The 14,285-nt window shown below is 35.3% G+C and overlaps 2 protein-coding genes across 10 annotated transcripts in view; both read left to right on the top strand.

Annotated features, from left to right (window-relative positions):
- The window catches only part of LOC106126280 (tetratricopeptide repeat protein 39B-like), a 56,199-nt gene extending 46,936 nt beyond the window's left edge, over nucleotides 1-9,263 (top strand). For 6 of the 8 annotated variants that reach the window (XM_013323823.1, XM_013323825.1, XM_013323827.1 and 3 more), the window contains 12 exons: nucleotides 116-153; nucleotides 337-438; nucleotides 1,254-1,437; nucleotides 3,507-3,664; nucleotides 4,107-4,272; nucleotides 4,447-4,608; nucleotides 4,685-4,848; nucleotides 6,722-6,883; nucleotides 7,199-7,388; nucleotides 7,698-7,858; nucleotides 8,037-8,156; nucleotides 8,437-9,263. In XM_013323823.1, coding sequence (XP_013179277.1) covers nucleotides 116-153; nucleotides 337-438; nucleotides 1,254-1,437; nucleotides 3,507-3,664; nucleotides 4,107-4,272; nucleotides 4,447-4,608; nucleotides 4,685-4,848; nucleotides 6,722-6,883; nucleotides 7,199-7,388; nucleotides 7,698-7,858; nucleotides 8,037-8,156; nucleotides 8,437-8,593 — 1,764 coding nt within the window. In that variant the 3' untranslated portion in view covers nucleotides 8,594-9,263. The remainder of the gene's footprint in view (nucleotides 1-115; nucleotides 154-336; nucleotides 439-1,253; nucleotides 1,438-3,506; nucleotides 3,665-4,106; nucleotides 4,273-4,446; nucleotides 4,609-4,684; nucleotides 4,849-6,721; nucleotides 6,884-7,198; nucleotides 7,389-7,697; nucleotides 7,859-8,036; nucleotides 8,157-8,436) is intronic. The other 2 variants (XM_013323829.1, XM_013323830.1) reach the window with 2 other exon arrangements.
- A 4,228-nt stretch (nucleotides 9,264-13,491) lies between these two features.
- LOC106126349 (uncharacterized) overlaps nucleotides 13,492-14,285 on the top strand; it is a 35,547-nt gene continuing 34,753 nt past the window's right edge. The window contains exon 1 of one of the 2 annotated variants that reach the window (XR_001228343.1): nucleotides 13,492-13,684. The gene's annotated coding sequence lies outside the window, so the exon portion shown is untranslated. The remainder of the gene's footprint in view (nucleotides 13,685-14,285) is intronic. The other variant, XR_001228353.1, reaches the window with a different exon arrangement.

Raw genomic sequence — 14,285 nt, 5'->3', positions numbered from 1 at the left:
TCAAATGATAGGATTTGACTAATAGAATAATATGGTAAAGTTTTTCAAAGTTTTGAACTTAAGGAATGAATTGATTTAAAAGGTACAGATTTTTATCAATTGATTTTTGTCGCAGCCGGACAACTTCCAAGACGCCGCGGAGGAGGCATCTGAGTAAGTATATTTAAGTAGTTTTTTTTTATAATAACTAAAAATTACGATTAAAATAGGGGTGTCGATTGACAACGAATAATTGATCGAAATGGAATATGAAAAATTTTTGTGTCGAGTCCACATAGAGGGGGATAATGTATGGGAGATGTTGACACAGAATTTGACAGGAGTTTTTTTTTGTAGTGAGAACACGAACCTGCAAATGGCCCTCGCCGATTGCGAGATGGCGATCAAGCGCTTTTTCAACAATGATATGGAGACGGCGATGGAGATTATGAAGTCTCGGTCAGTATCCTTTTTCATTATTAATATTCTAAATGTGGTTTTCACAGCTGGAACATTCTCAAAAAAGATCATCTCTCGTCAACTTTCATGTTATTCTTGGCAATGATTTGTATAGGTTCTTCGGCAGTGGAAAATCACAATTACAAAGACAAAGCGACTGTTTGTGTTTGTATTGAAATCTGAGGCTTATCTTATACATTTATGATAGTTCAAATCTTTGAAAGTCGAGTAGTTACTACGGCAAAGGTTCAGTCCGTGGTCTTTTTACCCTTAGTCTCTAGCTGATATGACGCGAACTTTTTAAATTTCTAAATAGATAAGTAGAAAGTCAAACCAATAATTGTCAAGTTAGCAATCTTGTTTTGACCCATGTATAACTTAAGCCTTTATAAAATACTCATAACTACTACAAATAATGTTTTAACACTACCAGAGTTTTGTAAGAATTTTTTATTTTATAAAAACTTATAGTTATGAGATTTTTTTTATTATTATTTATATTTATAATAGAATTATATAGTTTTATAATTAGAATTAAGTATAGTTAGTCCTTGATTTACAGCCCGATACTATTGAAATGCTCAACAGGTTGTAGTTTTAGATGTTCTTAGCTCGACTCGGTTTAATACATTTTTGTTAAAGTGTATTATTAAAAAAAAGGGTTAGGTTAACAATAGACAGTACGACCTGGGTGTGCTGAGCTACATTGATAGTTTATCATCACGTCCCAGATGACCGTGCTTGGCTATATCGGCGACGCGGATCTAAAAGTCCACATCGCCACCTCAGGTCAATGACTTTCAACTTTCTACCAGGAGCAGCTCGTCTATATACCACAGCCTGGGTGTTTCAATATTCGAGTTCATTCCTGCGGTTTTAACCCTGGATTCGGCTCAGGTAGGCCGAGCGATCCAGAGTCTGAAGACGACGGTGCACCTTTGCAACCAGCACCGCAGGAGCTACACGATAATGCAGACGATAGGGACGATGATAGTGAAGGTAATTAGCAACAATGTACGAGTCAGATGCGCATTACGAACTTTACGCAACATAGTTAGCAATCGCAATATTTTCACGTGTAAGAAACGAACCGGACGTCTCTGTCAATATTAGTTGAATCTCGCTCTCTCTCTCCCTCTCCCTCCCCCTCTCCCTCACTGTCTCTCCGCCCTCCCCCTCCTCTCCTCCCCCTCCTCCCCCCTCACCCTCTTTCTCCTCCCCTCCCCCTCTCGCTCTCTCTCTATTTCTCATTATCTCTTCATGCAACTTGTTGATAAACCTCCACTATATTTAAATGTAATTTAACACATACAGTTTCCCGCTCGCGACGTTCACGTGAAATTAAACCGAAAACGTTTTTACAGTTCGCAAAACCCATAATAATAAGTGCATTTCCGCTCTCAATACGGTGACGCCTCAATATTTTGAGATATCTTTATTTGGTTATATTACTAAAATTAAATAATCCTATGTTATTATCGCATACATAAACTAAATTTCATTAAAAGTTCCGAAAAATTGGTCTAGCCGTTTTTTAAATTATCCGGAACAAGCCCGAACAGATAACAATTGAATCCACTTTCGTCTATTACGCTCCAATTCAATTTAATTTGGAGAGATTTAATCAATAGTGTTTTTATTGAAAACTGATCAACAAGAAGTCCGTAATGCGTGTTTGGCGTTTACTGCATGTATTATGTTCGTACATGCTTGTGAATGCAATTAGAACTAAACTTGATTTTTGAGGTCTAACAAGATTTTAAAAACCTCAATTGGCTTTTATAATGTAAAGCTTCTTATCCAAAATACTGCTTTCAATTTAATTCAGATTAAAATAGTGGTATGCTTTGTTTTTTTGTTGAGTTTTCATTCTTGAAACATTCGCACAAAACCAAAAAAACTTAAGCGAATTTCTCACTAGTCGTGAAACCCTTTTATTAAAGGTACTCATTTTACAAAGTAATGAGTACATTTTTTAATTGGAGTTTTTAAATTAGTAATATATTTTAAAATAAATGCGACAGTTTTTAAACTTTTTTTCATTGAAATTGATTGTCAAAATGCTTATTTGGATTTGAAAAAAAAACACCAATATTTATAAAACTGTTATTTTTCTAATTTCTTGTTATTGTTGTCTTCTCTTGCTTGTTTTTCTGTTAAGGATATCGTTGATTATAGTTTAGTAAGCAATGTTCGGAATTAGAGTTTTTTTGCATGCGATTTGTGCAATTTTATGCACTACACACAATTAAAGACGCTGTGGGATATAACGCTAGGTTTCTGAACACTAATATGGTACTAACATTTCTGTCAATTAAATTTGCTAACGGGTCTTCTAGAAATGGGTATATTTAACAAATGATTAACTTGATTTTAATCGTTATTAAAACTGATTAACGTTTCAGAAACCGGGTGTCAGTTTGGAATAATTTCAGAACTAGAACCATTTAAATTAATTAAAACTTTCATGAGACCGTACCATTTAAAATAATTAAATTTAGGTATTTTACATCCATCCACAAAGTAAGACTCCGCGATCACGACTCACTGTTTGAAAAGCACTTTACTTTTTCAATTTGACTACTAACTAGAACCACAATTTGTGACACGATTACATTGTTTTACATTTACTGCATCACAAGTTTCATTATAATTTATCCCGATAACATCACGTTTTGTTTTTGGGAAGTCGAATAAATTTTGCACGGATCGGAATAAACTGCTTCAGAAAATTATCAAGTATAAGAAAACGATCTGTGAGAGTATCAATGGACTGAACAAATATTTTGGTAATGCACACTTCAAAAACACAATAACATGATGAAATAGAAGAAGTCTTACTAACATTATTAATACACGGGTGGATGCATTACTTGCCGCATAACTCAAAACATATGTAGTTAATAATCCTTCTGCATTAAGAGGAAGCATAGGTAGGACGGATGAGAGGATCCCACGAAACGAAAAATGTACAAATTAGTTTTTACTTAACTCTGAATACTTACCCGAAGAACAGACATTATTGTTTAGCAGCCAACACTGTTAAGTTCCTTGTTTGCCAACACCAGACGAACTACGCTACAATGACCGACCTGGAGGCTCACGCCGAACTATGCTTCGCCGAGTCGATGCTGCTACAAGCCGCCCTTTGCGTCATAGAAGGGGAGGACATCGCGGCCTTTCTTCGCGCCGCCATGAAGATCAAGAACTCCTACAACACCTACAAGTAATTTATCCTCTAAAGCATCAGTCGCTTCTTATTCACCTCATCGTTCACCATTAAGAAAAAAGAGAGTTTCGAACATATATACGTCCGTACGGACATCGTTCTCCGTGATATTTGACACTGTTCACATTTGCCCTATTCGCCATAAATTGTGAATGTCGTAAAACAATTTTAAGATAAAACTGGAAGTGACTTCAAATCGGAGCTCAGCTAGGGATATGGCTGTACAAAAGAACCTAATTACATTTAAATAGTAAGAAAATTATGCTTTAGTAATCCTTGGAAATCAATTGCATATGAAATTCTTTTGGAAGACTTGAGACTCCGTGGAAAGGGAAAAATTTATATTGTAAACATTATTTCATACATTAGATTAGACTTGCTATTAACGCCCGAACGGGCTATCGAATAATTTAAGTAGTGTAACACTCCTCGTCCGCAGGGAGTGCTCGCGCATTCTCGAGAAAAAGGCGTGGGAAAGCGTAGAGTCGCGCCAACATTTCCACAGCGGCGTTCGCCTCGGGCTAGCAACCTTCAATATCATGATAGCATTATTACCGGCGAGAATTATAACCCTGCTCGAATACGTCGGTTATTCTGGGGACAAGGTAAGGCAAATGTGCAATCAATAAAATCTTCTGCTACTTAAACGTGGTTCGTTTTTCTTGACCTCTTCCTCTTTTGTCGGACTTGTTCCACTTCAAATGAATGCAGCTTTCTATAAATACAAGCGGCTACTATGAGCTACGTGAAGCAAGAATTTACATCGGTCTCATTTGCAGGAGGCTGGGTTGGCCGAGCTTCAAGCCGGAGCCCGTCAGCCGGGCCTGCGTGGCGTTCTCTGCGAGATAGTCTCGCTGGGTATCCACCTCGTGGTGAGTCATTTTGCTGGAGCAACACCGAACCTCCATCAGTGTCGAGAAATAATCGACGCCCAACTGAAAGTAAGTCCAATTCTTAATTATGTGTTCATTTATTAACATTTGTAAGCCTGATGGTAACTCTCGTGGTCTTCATTAGGTGTACCCCGAGGGTGTATGGTTCCTCCTCTTCGAGGGTCGTTTGGAATTGCTCCGCGGGCGCTGCGCCTTGGCCGCCGCAACCTATCGCCGAGTCGCGGAGACTCGCCATCTATGGCCGCAGCTTCGCCATCTATGCTACTGGGAGCTGATGTGGGCGAGCGCGTAAGTTGATCAAAACATTCATTGCTTACTTTTAGGGCGCCGTCTCAAGAAGCAGTTACAATATAAAACTATAACAAAATATCTACGTGTTCGCTTTCAGAGTGAGCTGAACATCAATGACGTGCGTACGCAATGGTTTAAGGATCTACTATTGACTACATGAACTGGAGCCTCTTTACAGAATTGCAGTATGCTCTATAATTGAAAACAGCTGGCACATTCTACATTTTATTGCTATTTATCTGCTTCAGTATTAAATTAGATTAAGTTATAGTGTGACACAGGTCCGTTAAACTTTCAGAGAAGTACAAGGCGTACGATAAGGTAGCGTTGACGGTATTTTAGAGGTAGCATTCGTCGGGTGCGGGGCACGTAGCAATAACACGTACATGGTCACATGTCGCATTTGTATTTTAGTAACATTAAATAATCATATTGCACATATTAACGAAGACCATGTAGTATCCTTAGGTATAGAAATACAATTTAAAGGTAGTTTAAAAGTAGTTTAAAGTTACCATTGCGACATACAATTGTACATAAATCATATACCACTTCTAGATTTAATTCAAATGTAAAAAAAAAACGGAATGCGATAATAATTAACAATAATTAAACTAATACTTATTACCACGCTATCTCCTAATCACAAAAGTATCACGGAAGTGTAAAATTATGTGCATACGTTTTTACAGCAAATTGCATGTTCCTGTTGTATGTTTAAACTCAAATAACAAAAGATGTTTAAAATATTCCTGTAGATATTTGATGTAGAGTTTCATTTATATATCAAACTTTCATTCATTAAACATAACATTGAGTTATAAACATGCTTGTTTATTGGACAAATGATTTCAATCCACTTTTCATAGAAGCCTTCCCTTATCTAATGCAGTCTAACCTTATCGTGAGTCTCCTGTGTAACATCTGTTTAAAAACTTTATTATAAAAAGAAGAGTTTAAAAACAACAGAAAGAACAATACGTTTTTATGCAGATGCAACTTGAAATATCACGCTTACGTCTTCTTGGCTGCATTTTAAACCCTTTGCACGCTTCAAATCTAAGCACATTTTATATTCATTCCTTCTATGACTTTAGTGTTTTTATAAATAAGCTTTGGCAATGCATATGTTATCATCGATGTTGCTTTTTTTTAGATCTTCTTTTTTTAGGTTTTTCTATACATATCTAATTTATTATGTGTATTTTTAGTTACAGACAAATTGCATGATTTTATGTATTATGTTTGGTTTTTATTTTTTTTATTTATCATTTTTTTATATCGAATATAGAAGAACGATAAAAGGTATGGAGTCGCATAATGTTAGGATGAAAATATAATAATAAACCGGAATAATGATGTTTGTCAATTATTTAAATTTATATGAAAATTAACAAACTTATTCGAAAATACGATTTCTTTTATTGCGATTGATTTTTATTGATAATTTTTTTATATCTTTAACGTAGTAATAATTACTAATTGTTGTTAATTTTTTAAGAATCTAACATCTAATAACTGATAAAAAAATGATTTTAATGCCCATTAATGCAAAACTCTGACTGAAATATCAGTACCATGGGTACTTTAAAAATATTACTTTAAAAAATTAGAAACTTATCAACTAATTCGACTCCACCCTAAGTATCGTTCTCCGCAATTTAATTTAAATTATTTTCATATAAAAATATATTTAAATATAAAAATTAAAAAAAAACGCTTTACAAATATATATATAACAGTTGAATTATTTATAATTTTATTTTAACTATCGAATATATTTTTATTATTTTAAAATATTATGTAATGTATTTATTTATTTTATTATTTTCCGTCTTGCATGAACTTAATTTGTAACCGTTTTGTGTAGTATGATGATGGATTGGCGCACGGCTGCTGAGTTCGCAGGACGTCTTATTGAAGAGAGTACTTGGTCTCGAACAATGTACTGCTATGCAAAAGCAGCGTTGCTTCTGCAACTGGGGGAGGAATGCACGTCTGCCGAACGAAATCACGTCGTCGATTTGCTCAAGTAAGGGGCGGACGTTCTACTACCATAAGGCACTGCAGAGTTTGTGCGAATCAGACGAACCAAGCTGCATGCTATTTATATTGTGTTTTATTGGTGTTGTTTGCTTAGCTATCTATGCTCATAATTTTTTTTTTCGTATAACGGTCGTAAGAAGTGATTTTCTTGCGCGGATAGTATTTGTTTGATTATTGCTTCTTTATCGATAACTTTTAAATTTTAGTTTACGGACCGGCGTTCGGTTTACGTTACGTAGTACAACGAGAGGCCGACGGGAAAGAGTAATTGTTTCTTTGGTTAACATCGTTTGTTTTCCAGAGCTGCTCCCCTGTATCGTCAGAAGATAGCGGGGAAGTCCCTTCCGATGGAGAAGTGGGTGATCAAGAGGTGCACGAGATATTCGGCGCAGGGAGGCCGGCTGATGATGCCGGCGATGGAGCTGCTCTGCCTGTGGAACATGATGTCAGCCCTCGCGGCCGACGTTCCCACGCTTCAATCCCTTCTTAAGGTATTCCACTATACAAGGTTCCAGCTTGGAAGAAGAGGTTTTAGAAGCCAAAGCGCGGCGGAGACAGTCCTTCAGCGTCGCTCTCAAATTAATTGCCTCTAGACAGGTTATTTGTAATGGTTCCTATTTCTTCGCTTAAGTTACGTAGCAGATAAAAGCCATGCGAAGCTTTAGGGTGATCGGTCTCCCGCAGTCCCTTTAGTGTTTTGAATGTCTTTGAGCAGCGGTGGTCACATTAGACGAAACACGTTATAGCTTGATTTTTACTAAGGTTTTGGGAATTTGCTTTAAACTTATCTCTCACGTCAGAAAATCGACTATGCGAGCGAGGTGCTGGAGCGGGATGAGAAACTTTGGCCGCCTGCCCTGATGTCGGATAATCGTGCGTTAATCTTCTATCTACGCGGCTGCTGCTTGTCTGCGCTTGGAATGCAACTGTTGGCAATACAACAGTTCGAAAACGCCGTAGCGTAAGATAAACTTCTTTGCCTAATATACGAGGATTTATTGGAATATATAACAATTTATCATTTAATTATAAACTCTTACTAGTTTTATATTGTAACTTTGGATTTGGTATAAAATTTGATACTGATATAGAACATAGTGTGGAAGGACGAATTTATTAATATTGGTGTCCTTTTACAGTCTGAAGAACATGATCAAGACAGACACGTTTCTGGTTCCGTACGCCCTGTATGAAGCGGCCACTTGCCATTACAACCTCGGCGAAGTTAACCGTGCTGTTCGCATGTGGCAGGATGCTAGGTATTACAATTTTTAATATAAATACAATTGTAACTCTAGCATTCGAGTATTGTTGTGAATGTCGTCTTCTAGAAATATTAGGACACAAGTCTCGGCACACAAAGAGATTTTACTAAACTTTACAGTTGTGCAAATTTATGTTGAAACCTTTGTAAAATAGTGGATGCAAAACACAGAAACAGTAGCAAACAACAACAAACAAACTAACAGTAGCATTCATGGATATATTAGCTTAAGGATAAGTCAATATAATATGAATAATACTATTATTTTATTTCAGGAAGAGCTACTCCAACTATTCGCTGGAATCTCGACTACAGTTCCGTTTGCATTCCAAGCTGGAGATGGCACAGAATAACGCACAAACTCAAGCAGGCAGGTCTTTACCAACAAAATCTCTTCCCTCAGTTTCTCCTAAACTCGTTCGCAAAAACTAAATGCGCCTAAAAGGTCACTACTCTGTGAATTTACAGGGTAGAGTCAGTAACGCTGTGATGTAGGTACACAAGACAAATGAAGTGCTATTTTCACACGAGGTCCAACAGTGGGACAGAGCAGTAGAAAGAGTAGTACTGGTATAGTTTGAGACAGAACACTATTAAGGTTAACGCGCATTCAACCAAACCTCGTGGTACTGCGGCATTCAGTCACCGCCGCCGTCTTGACATCGCTGATTGAACAGGATAGACGTAAATTTGTTAGCGTAATAATACGTCGTTCTTGCGTGCACGTATTGATGGCGCATTTGACGAGACGTCTACTCGAAATAAACAAGATTAATGTTCTGCCCTCGTGTGGAATTAGCTGTGTCTTGTTTAGTGGTAAGTTTTATTAATAAGTTGCCGTCGGCACACGTATACTTAATAATGTCTTGCACCCATTGTACCCGGGTTGCTTAGTATATAAGAGTAGTGTAGTATATAAGGCATATTTAACCGCATTTAATCATTCTAGTATTGTAAGAAGAAATAAAAAGCCAACTAATTATCAATTTCACTTACAATTTATTTGAATCAACAGACCTAAAAATTCATCTTTATAGAAATTTGGACCTAAATTAAGAAAACAAAATTCAATCTCTGAGATTGTCCTGATATTATTTTTATCGATTCCTAACATTAACTATTATTAAATGTTCTATAATTTCCTTTAAAATATATTATTAATAATATAACGTGGTTAATTATTTTATTATTCAGATGTTATGTTTATAATTTGTTTGTATAATTTATTAGAGTTCATTTGATTCAGATATGTGATGTGATGGTATGTATGGAGATATGATTTCTTTCAGGAGCACTATATGAATAGGTTAGTTATACGGTTGGATCACCCCCTGTATTAACTGAAGCCGGATATGGGGTGATTTAAAACGCACAGCTTGGGGTATGGGTTATTTTTTTTTTTAGTTATAAGTTTTTTACAAATCTGTCCTAATCCCTCCATTTCCATACATTTAATGAAAATTTGAATATTCCTATATAAAATCATTCGTGCCCCAATCCGTGCGATATTGTTGACGATGCTGTTTCAAAGCTCTTTCAATATTTGAATTTTCAAATTCTATAGAGGCTAAAAAATGCCCTTGTTAATGATATTTGTTGTGGATATATTTTCTCCCATTCCTCTGGGGTTCTAAACATCGCTTGTATTTTCAAATCGTTAATATTTTTATAAGTGAATTTAATTCAATTTATTTTTTTATTTTATATAATTTGAAAATTTATTTACATATGTACTTCTAAAGTATAAAATTTTTGTATGGACCATTCATTGACCTGGCTTTGACGGCTTATATTTATTTACTATTATTATTTTAATGTTATAAATTAATCAAAATTTTGGAAATTAAAATCATTTGGTTTTTTTTCTATTGAACACGATATTTGAATACGAGCTCTTTATATAATATAGTATTTATATATTTAATGCCTTTTTTAAGCTTCCTATTTACATTATTTTAATTAACAGTTAATTTTATATTACTATTTGTTCAACTTTGGATTTCATTTATTTATTATTAAATTTATTTTAACTAGTTTTCCATTCATATGTATTTTTTTCTTACTAATTTTTTTTAAATATTATTTTGTTATATCTTTTTACAATTCAATATTATTTTGAAACCTTCAATATTTTATCTGTATTTTAACTATATTTGTTTCTTTAATTTCCTATCGACAACAATCTTTTTGCTGTTGTTATAAAATATATATATATGTATATGAATAAATAATAGCTTCTATATGATCCTTGTTCTATAGGATTTGTTAATAAACGTCGTTACTTTTGGCTTACAGAGGACAAACTTTTGTTACTTTCTAACTAAACGTTTGTATTTTGTTAGTCGGAGTAATGAATTTGTTAAATGATATATATTTTTGTCTGAAGCAATTCAGACAAGGGCGTTCACCGCTAAGCCGAACTTAAACGTAATTTGAAAATAAGTGAAAACATTTGAATAATATCAAACAATGTGAATTATTTGTATTTATTATATTATATGTTTGATTTGTTTATGTTTATTTATGTATTTTTATATTTTCAAGCTCCCACCCTACGGTTACAATCTCAGCTATCAATTTTAGAACACTGAATGGTCTATCGTTTATTTACAGTAATTAGTATGGCTTAACATAACTTTACATTATAACTTAGATGTAAGATTTTTTGACATCTCGATGTTTAGATTGTAATTCGATGTTTATTATGTAAGTTTAGATGTTAAGCCTTAATTTGGCAGTGGAAACTTGTCATTTCATTTTAATGATATACATTTATTTTGCCCGCGACTTCGTTGCGTGGAATTGTTTTGTAAAACTGATTATGTTCAAATTTTCAACGAGTTTACATAAAATTGATAATGATTACATGAAAATGATGTGCCAAAATTCGCCAAGATGTGATTTTATCGGCCAAATGTTCGAACTATTTTTTTTTGTTGGAAATGCCAAAGGTATATTTGATGATGTTTTTTAATTAAGATAATGCTGCCAAATTAAGGATACTTATTGCATTGGCCTTCGGCCTAATATTCTTTGTAGATTTAAGTGTATTGGTGTTATAAAAGATAAAAAATGTCCCCGACCCGGTCTAAAAAGGCCCACAAAACTTCGGGGCACCCAAAAAAAAGTAGTTTTAAGATTAGGCCCTGACTGACGATATCGCTCAATTTTGGCTCACAGCCATATTCTCTCTCTCTAGATGAGAATTTGTGTTACGTCACTCAAGGCCTTACAAAACAGCGGACTGACTACGACCTTAGAAAGGCCTATTTCTATTTATTATATTATATTGGATTTATGTGTTTTTAATGTTCCTATGTGTTTACATTAGGGTGGTTATCCACTGCCGAGATGTTCATGCAACACATATATCGTTATTTCAGTGTCCAACGAGCACAAAAGAAATAAAAATATGTCTTAATTGAATATTTGGGCAATGGAACCCCAAAAAATTTGGCAGCAGGGGGGAATAACTCGGTAACGGGTTGTGCCCGCCTCGCATTGCGCGACTTTGTCATAGTTCTAAGTGGATGTATTCAATATACAATGTTGTGGTAGATTTTTTCCATGTGTGATTGAACATCTTGCGCATCGACCGTCTGACGGACGGGGCGCAGCTCTGCACTTCGAGCGAATTATGGGAAACGGTAAACAAGGTTCAATGGAATACAATATTTTGGTAAAATTTATCGAATTTAGGCGCGAAAAAACGATGAAAAAAGTGCAGAGCTACTATCACGCATACACTTCTTAGATATATCTATGTGTCCGGCTGTCTGGCAACGACTGACTGAGTGCTAAGGGTAAACTTGGAAGACTGGTGGCAACCCCTGGGGTCGCTTAGAAGCGTGGCTTGGATATTGTTATGAGTCGTAAAGGATGGCCGACTATTTAATCATTATAATTAATGTGATAAATGTCTGTAACCGTACCCATTAGTCACTGAGCTTTCTTTCTGGTGCTTTATTTTCTTTTCTTTCGTCATTCTATAAGAATTACTAAAAAAAAGAGAAGAAAACGAAAATATGTTTATTTATGATTTAGTGTCAGATCTCTCTTGTAAACATTTTGAAACTCGTCCTACAATACTATTGATTCTGCGTAAACTTTCGACTATGGGTATTTTATGTAATAAATGTACGTAGTGGAAAAAAATGATCTTTTATTTATACCAGTACCATTACCTCTAAACACTTCAGCTTCACACACCAAACTAAACTCGTAGCACTATTTCGTAGCAATCGTAGCCTACTACGACGACCGCATTAAAAACTCTATGTGGCTAACTAATACACTACAAACGACATCACATCTAAAAATACGTTCCAGAAACTTCTGTTCTATCTCCTTGTAGAGTACAGACTGGATTGTTTAAAACTATCCATTATTGAAGCAGTATTTACATTATTCCACTGGACGAAAAATTAAGTGACACAAAAGTATGAAATTAGACTCTAGCAACAATTAGATGCGCCAATAGCCTAATGGTTAAGGGTACGAATTCCGGACCACGCGGTTGAGGGTTCGAATCCCGCCATTCAACTATTATCGTTAACTATGTCCTAGGAGAACACAGCTTAGTTGGAATGGTACAAGAAATATTAGTTAGTTTACAAAAAATCTGCAAAACATTTAATAAAAAAGAATTACAAGAACTTCTAACTATAAATGACAGATAACTATTTATTCGCTTTGGCCTAGCTTAGGCTCTTATTTAGTGTAAAAACCAGTGTAGGTTCTTTTAAAATATCAACAACGTTCATCGAAAACTCTAGAATTGCCTTTAAGAAACGAACCATAAAGAATTATAAATCGTAGTGTTTTTGGAAATATATAGGCTGGAGAGCGCTTGTTCTATCTCATTATCAAAGCATCCTGTAGCGCCACCTATGGTCAAACTACGATAACTGCAATGGAATGACTACAGATAATATAAGGGCTTACAGAAATAAATAATAGACTTTTAAAGGTTTTAATATGGCAACATTGATTAACACCGTTAGAGCATATTATAATCTATTAAGCTTGTTGTCAAATTATTTGGTATACCGCTTTATTTGACACACTTTTCTCTATTTCAAATGTTAAATAAAAGGTTTAACCAAAGTCAAAACATCGCATAAGAGCCGCTTCGAGTCGTGACTCGACACAAATAGTGGCTCAATTTTTTAGGATTGCCATCGTAGATAGAGTATAAAAATTATACCGGCAAGTGTTGCCAGATTCTTCCTTGTATATAATCTGTGGAATTACAGAGCTTTCTCCGAGCTTGAGCCACGCCCTTGCCTAGGATTTATGTTGTAGTCACATCTAGATATATTTAGGCGTTGCCTAGGTTTCGAGACGAATTCAATAAATTGACGCATGCGCTATGACATTTGATGGGAGCGGGGGAGTCTGCGCTTGTGTCTCCGCCGCGCCCACTTCGACTTCGGCGGCGGAGGCGGCTGGTGCGATGCGGGACTCTGAGCAGATTCTAGCCAAGCAGCCTGCAGCATTTGGTGGTTGAAGATCTACAACCAGGTTAGTGATAATATTAAGATTGTACGGATTAAATCATGATTTTAAATGAGAAAATATGACGTCGTATCAAAACTCTTTGTTTGAGTTTCTTTGTTCGGATCTTCGTCTCAACGTTTTCTCGATTCAACAAAGGAATACGGTATTCTGAATAATTTTACATAAGTTACCGATTTGCTTTCCCATTGTGTAAGCTTATTGGTCTATTTAACTACGTTCTAAATTGTAAAAATTGCGGTATCGATCTATAAATAGGATAAAAAAAAAACAAAAAAAAATTAAAAGAACGGATATGTTGCACGTCTCGATACAAGGAAAAAATAGTAAGAAATAAGTACTTCGCAATTTAAACAATGTGTTTAATTAAATAAAACTATAAGTCACATATACTTCCGTCCTACGACGTCTGGAGTAAACAAATATCACAAACTAGAACGGCACTTGTTGCTTTGTTTGTCCAATTTTATCTTCTTTCAATCAATTCATCTATCAAATTACGTCTCGACAGACATAGGGAATTGCGTTTGTCTGTTAGTATGTTTGTCCGTGACTGCCTGTGGAAGAGCTTGACCGGTTCTTTGGTTCAAAGTCGGCATTACCCCCC

This window comes from Papilio xuthus, unplaced genomic scaffold (genome assembly GCF_000836235.2).
Source record: "Papilio xuthus unplaced genomic scaffold, Pxut_1.1 DF825017.1, whole genome shotgun sequence".
NCBI lineage: Eukaryota > Metazoa > Arthropoda > Insecta > Lepidoptera > Papilionidae > Papilio > Papilio xuthus.
This window is presented reverse-complemented; position numbering and strand designations above follow the sequence as displayed.